General features: G+C 35.2%; 1 protein-coding gene across 1 annotated transcript in view; it reads left to right on the forward strand.

The window, feature by feature from the left end:
- Positions 1-6,746: 6,746 nt before the first annotated feature.
- The window catches only part of LOC128215372 (uncharacterized), a 41,701-nt gene continuing 40,274 nt past the window's right edge, over positions 6,747-8,173 (forward strand). The window contains exons 1-2 of the mRNA XM_052922061.1: positions 6,747-6,855; positions 7,263-7,478. Of these exons, the coding sequence (XP_052778021.1) occupies positions 6,747-6,855; positions 7,263-7,478 (325 nt within the window). The remainder of the gene's footprint in view (positions 6,856-7,262; positions 7,479-8,173) is intronic.

Genomic DNA, 8,173 nt, shown 5'->3' on the forward strand with positions numbered 1-8,173 from the left:
TTTAAATCTCCATTATCCCATTGCATATAACATATGCTAAGTTTAAATAAAATGAAAATATTGAAGTATTGAACACGAAATAAATTCTGACCTTTCTACCGGCGTCAGGGTAAAAACATCCTCGAGTGTTATCTTATCATGGTAAACATTAACTTAAATTTGAATATCCTTATAAAGGAAGGCAGTGTGGGGTTAGAATGGCTTATATTTACCTACAACTGATACCAGTTTTAGTTCATGATTTATTGAACATGCTATACCCATTTTAGCATAAATTTGTCTAGTTGACGTATAAAATGTGCGATGTGAAGTATTAAAGTCTGAGCAAATAATGAAAGTGGAATCCAGAATACCGCTTTTTTATCTGAAGTCTTGAACTGACATCCGAACTACCATTTAGTATAAATATTGCATATAACATCGCTTCATTTTCGTATTTTTTTTTATTTTGATATTGACTTTTCTTGATAGGTTTTAACTTAAGTAATAGTTAAATGACACGAACTAAAATCTTAATGAATAAATGGACCGCGTGAGCGTAGCGAACGAGCCCTTTTGTAATCACTCAAGGTCATCTTAGAAACTAAATTGGAATACCACCAACATTTACAGCCAACGAAATTACAGAGAGGCAATCATTAAGTTTTTAAAGCTTTAAAATTAAGAATTTCAAATCGCGGGTGTTTTAACACGCGGGTCCGCCCACTGCCACTCATCCGATTCACAATCCTTACCGGTAGGGCATCTATAGGTGTTCGAACAGGCAGCTGTACCACTTCGAGTTTGCCTAATATTTAGAGATGTCGTCTCTTGGCAGGGGCGGATCCAGGAATCAACGTTAGAGGGGGCGTAGCTTAGGGGCGCAACCTTTTGACATGCACCCCTCCCTCTGAACCGAAAGTGTATGGCATAAACTGTTTGCATATGGATTGGGGGTTAAGCAATCAAGAAAAATTAACAATTTGTAGTTGGAAATGATGCATTATGGGCGCCGGATGCGCCCCCCTCTAAATCCTCTAGTGCTTGGTAATGTTTACAGAGTAAACCAGTTTATTTGTATAGGAACGATTTGGTATTGGTACGACTACTCTAAAAATTGTGTACAGTATCTACTTCTACCTAAACTCGGACAGTTGCCCTTGGGCAATTGCCGATTAACATGGGTGACTGTCAGTTTCACTATCTTTGATATCATTGTGGTCTGACCTAAAGACACCGTATTAAATGCGTAATGATAACTGAGCTTAAATAGAATACAAAGCGGTGATGTCTTCATTGCTATCGTATCAATTTAAATGGTACAGTCCATCAACAATAAGACTCAAAAAGTCTTTGTTTCCACTAATATCTCAAAAATAGGGTAGGCAGGTAGGCATAACTTTATTTTCTATTTTTGATTGGAAAACTGGGATTCTATACATACCGACCTATATCAGATTATATCACTATTGTAAAAAAAAAGCTTAAACATAAAATGGTTTGATTTTTTTTTGTTCACAAGAAAATTTTGAATATTTAAGAGTCAAATTTTAACATCCAACACAACGTCAAAAATGGGTATGGCCAGGAGAAAAAATAATGTCGGTCGTGTTAAGGGAAATAAACATTTTGTTCACGCCTAACAAGATGTTCGATACTCGGGCAGGCCATCAGTACTCAGGTATGTTGCCATCATATGAGTATCCTAATCTGTTTTATACTAATGCACTAGTCAATTGTCCCCCCCCCCACCCCCAGGTCCGGGGTATACCTGAGATTTTACCATTCAAGGTGGCCCCGCGGTAACCAGTGAATGCGGTGGTTTGTTTTCGCACCAAAAATAGCGGGGAATGGGCCTTACCTAGGTTGTCCCAGGGTTGCGGGGGGAATTTAGCGGGGATTTTTCCAGCAGTTTTTCCTCGCACGGCGTTTTTTTTGGGGGTTGACTGTACCGTAAGTCAAAGTCCCCGCTATTCCCCGGACTCGGAGGGGGGTAGGGGGGATTGTCATGGTAACAATTAACTGGTGCATAATGCTACATCGGGTACGGATCCGGGAATTACGTTATATGGCGTAACTTATGAGCACAACCATTTGACATTCGCCCCTTTCTCAGAACCGTAAGTTAAAATGGATAAAATGTTTGCGGGGAAATTTACTCCCGGAAGAAGCTTTTAACAATTGTTCGTCCGAAATGGTGCATTTTGAGCGTATTTTATTACATTTATCTCTAAAATTGACATAGAAAGGTACACTTGGGCGATTTTAGGGGGGGGGTGTCGGGCGCTGGGTGCGCTTATATCCTAAACCGCTAGTGAACATCAAATTATTGTATACAAGTACAACTATATACACCATTTGAATTAAAGTAGGGCAATGCATGGTCGCTTATTCCAATGCCATGAAAAGTTATAAACTATAATGGTAATGTTTAATGGCACATTGATGATTATTATCCGGTGTCAAATGCAATCAAATGTGTTCAATGCAATGTGTACATATCAATATGGAGTTTATCATTACATCTAGTATGATAATGAATACGCTTTTGAAAGCAAATGATGATAAACCTGGCCCAAATCTGTGCTTTTAAGGTATCAGAGACCAATTGTATAGATCTCGATAAGTTATCCAAGGTTATGGATAGTTTGTATATAAAGCAATTTTATTGGTCAAAAATCATTTTTGGGTAAGTATTGACCAATCAATTAACATTTAGAATAACTTTAACCAAACCAAGGAATAAAAACGTTTTTATACAATTCGCTGATGATGTATAAATAAGATTGTAATTTAACCAGCCTTTTTGTTCGTTTGGTAACACACTTGACTGTCAATCCAGGGGTCGCAGGCTCGATTCCCCGCCGCACAACTAAAATACTTATCGTCTTCCGGGATGGACGTTAAATGGGGCTCCCGTGTGACTGTGCTATACACGGGTGTGCGTTCAAGAACCAGGTAGCTCTAACCCGGGTTACATGTGCTCCAAAAACCTAATATGACTAAAACTCTTATCGGAGCACTCGCCGAATGTGCAAGTATAAATAAATTACACTGTCCACCTCCAGCCATTTGGCAAAAATATTAACTTATGATGTCTGGTGACCGCATACCATTTTGGTATTATTTAAATGGGTATCACTATGCACCAGTCAATTGTAACCACGCCCCCAGGTCCGGTGAATAGCGGGGACTTTGACTTTCGATCAAGCCATCCCCGAGTAAAATCCCCGCCCTGCGTGGACGAACTGATGGTCAAATCCCCGCCAAATGCCCCCGCCCCCGGGGAGCCGAGGTTAGGCCCATACCCCGCTATATTTTGAGCGAATCCAAAACCACCGCATTCACCCGGCACTGCGGGGCCACCTGAAAGGTTAAAACACGGCCCATTTCCCCGGCTATCCCTGGTATACCCCCGGACCAGGGGGGCCGTGGTTACAATTGACTGGTGCACTAGTAATATGCAAAAAAAAAAGAAATTTATGGCAGTTAGTGTACACCAACTACCTTTAACATTTATCTTATTTATCTGATATATTATCTAAGCTTTATGAGGCAAACGCTTTGATAATACCATTGTGACTTCATTTTATTACAATGAAATTAGATTGTGTGTAATTGAAATACTGTAATATGCTGTTTTTTTGTTTCAAGTGTTAATTTGTAATTAAATTAGGTCAACAACAAATAATGTGCTATTTAAATGAACAATGATTATTTTGGTGTAGTTAGAATAATTCAGAGTATGGGAAATCTCAATTTTACGAAGATTCTGGTTTGTATGTTTAAACGTTTTGTAGCTAGAGTTAAAAAAATGTCTGTGTATTGATTTTCCTGTGTGTTTTAAAACATCGTTCGGCATGTGAGCCTATCTGCTTACTTTCATGTGTGCCCTTTTATGACAATGTAAGGAACAGCCCATGTGAAGGCTACACAGTGGTATGCATGTGCAATAATTTTTCAGTGAAATTATTTTTAATATGGTTTAGACTAAAACTTGGTTATGATTGTGGATTTATATTAAAATCATAATGTTTTTGTTCATGTCTGTGTATTTTTCCCGTTAGGAAATTATCAAGTTATTATGTTTTAATACATCTAAGGCTACAGATGGGGTACGTCTGTATATTGATTTTCAAGTTAATATGTTTTAAAACAGTTTAGGCTACAGATGGGGAATGTCTGTGTATTGATTTTCAAGTTATTATGTTTTAAAACATCTTAGGCTACAAATGGGGTATGCCTGTGTATTGATTTTCCAGTTATTATGTTTTAAAACAGTTTAGGCTACAGATGGGGTTTGTTTGTGTATTGATTATCAAGTTATTATGTGTTAATACAGCTTAGGCTACAGATGGAGTACGTCTGTATATTGATTTTCCAGTTATTATGTTTTAAGACATCTTAGGCTACAGATGGGGTACGTTTGTGTATTGATTTTCCAGTTGGAATGTTTGAATATTGTTTAGGCTACAGATGGGGTTTGTCTATGTCTTGATTTTCTAGTAATTATGTTTTAATACAGTTTAGGCTACAGCTGGGGTTTGTCTATGTATTGATTTTCCAATGTTTTATGTCTATGTATTGATTTTACAGTAATTATGTTTTAATACTGTTTAGACTACAGATGGGGTTTGTCTATGTCTTGATTTTCCAGTAATTATGTTTTAATACTGTTTAGGCTACAGCTGTGGTTTGTCTATATCTTGATTTTCCAGTAATTATGTTTTAATACAGTTTAGAATACAGATGGGTTTTGTCTATGTATTGATTTTCCAGTAATTATGTTTTAATACAGTTTAGGCTACAGCTGGGGTTTGTCTATATCTTGATTTTCCAGTAATTATGTTTTAATACAGTTTAGACTACAGATGAAGTTTGTCTAGGCATTGATTTTCAAATATAACTGTGGCACTTTATTTCGGAGTAATTTTCCCTGTTAATTTTATTATAATATAGATGTTTTCCTGGCACTTACTCAAAAACTTTTTGAAAGATTTGAAGGAAATGATTGAAACTTAGCATATGCATAGATAGTGATGTGATTGTGTTAACCTTACAATAATTTTGACTCTATTTTACTTTATTTATCTCCCATGTTTAGTAATTATTAATGCAAACTTTGTCAAGAAACTTACTCAAAAACTACCTGAAAGAATTCAAATTTGGAACATTTGAATTTCAGATTTACGAAAATGAAAATAACGTTTTACCCCCTCCATCAATATAATGTTGTCTTCAACTTACCTCCCGTTTAAGGGGAGACATGAGTTTTCAAAGGCCCAAGATGTGATACGTCGGTGTAATGGCTTTTTAAAAGAGTTTTGGCTTAAAATGGAGACTCTCCTTTTATAGATTTTCAAAAAGTAATATATCAAAATAATAATAATAAATATGAGGTATTTATATGCATTGATTTTCCAAAATTATTTAAAGCATTTTAGGTAGACTATGTCAATGTTTTAATGCTGCACTCTCGCAGATTGGCCGTTTTGACAACATTTTATATGTATTTTGTTTTGTCTTGGAATAGGCCAATATTTGCGTAAATGTCTGAACACCGGTAATTAAAGACAACAGACAAAAGATAAAATCGCACTTTTCTTATAAATTTACGTTCAAAAATAAACGAAACATTCATTAATATGTTTAAAGCGTTAGTAACGCGTTCAGCCATAGGATATTAATTTTCAAACTTAGATTATGAAAAGTGCGATCTGATCTTTTGTCATTTTGTTCATTTTGTTTTATTTGGATTTCCGATATTATTTTGATTTTGTTTGAGATTTAAACAGAACGAATATTTAAATATTATTCCACACTCATTTAACAAAACAAGCTTGGGCCTTGAAAAATTACGGAATATGTATAATCACGGTTGAGTTTCGATATATAGTACAAAAAGTAAAACTTCAGACATGTTATCCATTTTGTATTTTCGTTCATTTATTTCACATATTTGTAATCTGCAATCAATGACCTTTCAAATGACATCGACGTTATATTCGATCACCAAGCAATTTACAATTTAAAGTGACACTTATTTAAAATCAATACTTACACGTGGATATCCAAGATAAATTTTGAGTGATAAACCTTCAACTACCTACGAAATAATGCATCTATGAAACATATCAATTACTGATAACATGATTGTAATCCTGAATTTATTGCTGAAAACGAACAAATATTAAATGACTGGCGGGTCCTTAAAGATTAACAGTGATCAACTATCGTCTCATAAAGTTATTATTACGTAATTGCTGTTCCTTGATACTTGTGTATGTCAAAGTATTGTATGTTCAATTTTATAAACAGTAGAATACAATCTACATTCTCAGCCTAAGAAATAAGTACTAAGCTCAATCATTCAGAATTTAAATTTTTGTGAAAGTTTAAATGTCCGCTTACTTCCAATCCGATACATTCTCCCTGCGTCAGTTTTTGCGTTTGCAATGTGTCAGCCAATGAGTTTGTATTCTAAGTCATTGAGATGACCTTAAGTAATGTTTTAATAATTAAGAATGGCTCGTTCGCTACGCTCAATCCGCCAATTCTTGATAGAAGATTTTTACCTGTGTGTATAGCCACTGAAGGTTTAGAGATTTTCGCCTGCGTAAATTGCCACTTCAAGTTAAAATTTCGAAATGAATGAAATGTGTTTTCAAAATAAAATAATAAAAACTCTCCCCGTTTTTATACACGTAAAACAGTAGTCTTTATGCGCTACCACTTCTATAACATAAGTTTCTTTATATCCCTACGGTATGTCTTGGTTTCAGAAATGTATCCACGCCGTGTTGGTGATACTATTTATACCAGTGAGGTCAGATGACATCTGTAATGTCAACAGTCTTGGGACACCATCGCCAAATGGTTTGTTGAAAATTATTATAACAAAGCCGCCAGTATCGGATTAATTGAATTTTGATATGAAAATGGTGTTCCCGTATCATGATAACAAAAAAGTAAGTAGATGTTTTACATGTAATGTTATAATTTATACAGGGCGGCCAAGTAACTAAGGGTTGCCCCTTCCCATCAGAACCGGTATTTATTTAGTTTAAAGTGTCCAAAATGAGGCATTTTTTGCGTATTTCTTCACTCTTTTTCTCCTACTTTGAAACTGAAAGTAAACATTGCCGATTCTGTGGGGGTGGGGGGGGGTGGCGGGGTTTGGGCATGCGATCCCTGGATCCGCTAGTGGTGTATGCCCTGGTATAGCATCAAACGTATTTACATTCAAAATGAAAATGAACCACAAAACTTGTTACGCTTTTCAGCGCTTCCAAATCCTGGCCTTCCCAATATTGTACGTCAGAACGGCGTATCCTTTAGCGTCAACGTTCAAGCGAACTTGATAGAGCAGCGCCGAACAGTTTTTGCCACCGTGTATTTCGACAACCCCGGTAATCGGGCCATTATTAAGACGTTCGAGAATGGAATGGACAGGCTCGTTCTGTACAACTACGACGCTGATGAAGTTTATTTTATAAACCGTAAGAACACTTTTTTCGTCATTTTAATTCATGAAAGTATGAATATTTAGTTGATATATATAACTTTTTTTCAGAAATAGATGCTATTATACTGCATAAAACACTCAGTAATAATAATACTGCATAAAACACTCAGTAATAATAATACTGCATAAAACACTCAGTAATAATAATACTGCATAAAACACTCAGTAATAATAATACTGCGTAAAACACTCAGTAATAATAATACTGCATAAAACACTCAGTAATAATAATACTGCATAAAACACTCAGTAATAATAATACTGCGTAAAACACTCATGTAATAATAATACTGCGTAAAACACTCATGTAATAATAATACTGCGTAAAACACTCATGTAATAATAATAATGCATAAAACACTCAGTAATAATAATACTGCGTAAAATACTCAGTAATAATAATACTGCATAAAACACTCAGTAATAATAATACTGCGTAAAACACTCAGTAATAATAATACTGCATAAAACACTCAGTAATAATAATACTGCATAAAACACTCATGTAATAATAATACTGCGTAAAACACTCATGTAATAATAATACTGCGTAAAACACTCAGTATTAATAATACTGCATAAAACACTCAGTAATAATAATACTGCATAAAACACTCAGTAATAATAATACTGCATAAAACACTCAGTAATAATAATACTGCGTAAAAC

This window comes from Mya arenaria, chromosome 13, assembly GCF_026914265.1.
Source record: "Mya arenaria isolate MELC-2E11 chromosome 13, ASM2691426v1".
Taxonomy (NCBI): Eukaryota; Metazoa; Mollusca; class Bivalvia; order Myida; family Myidae; genus Mya; species Mya arenaria.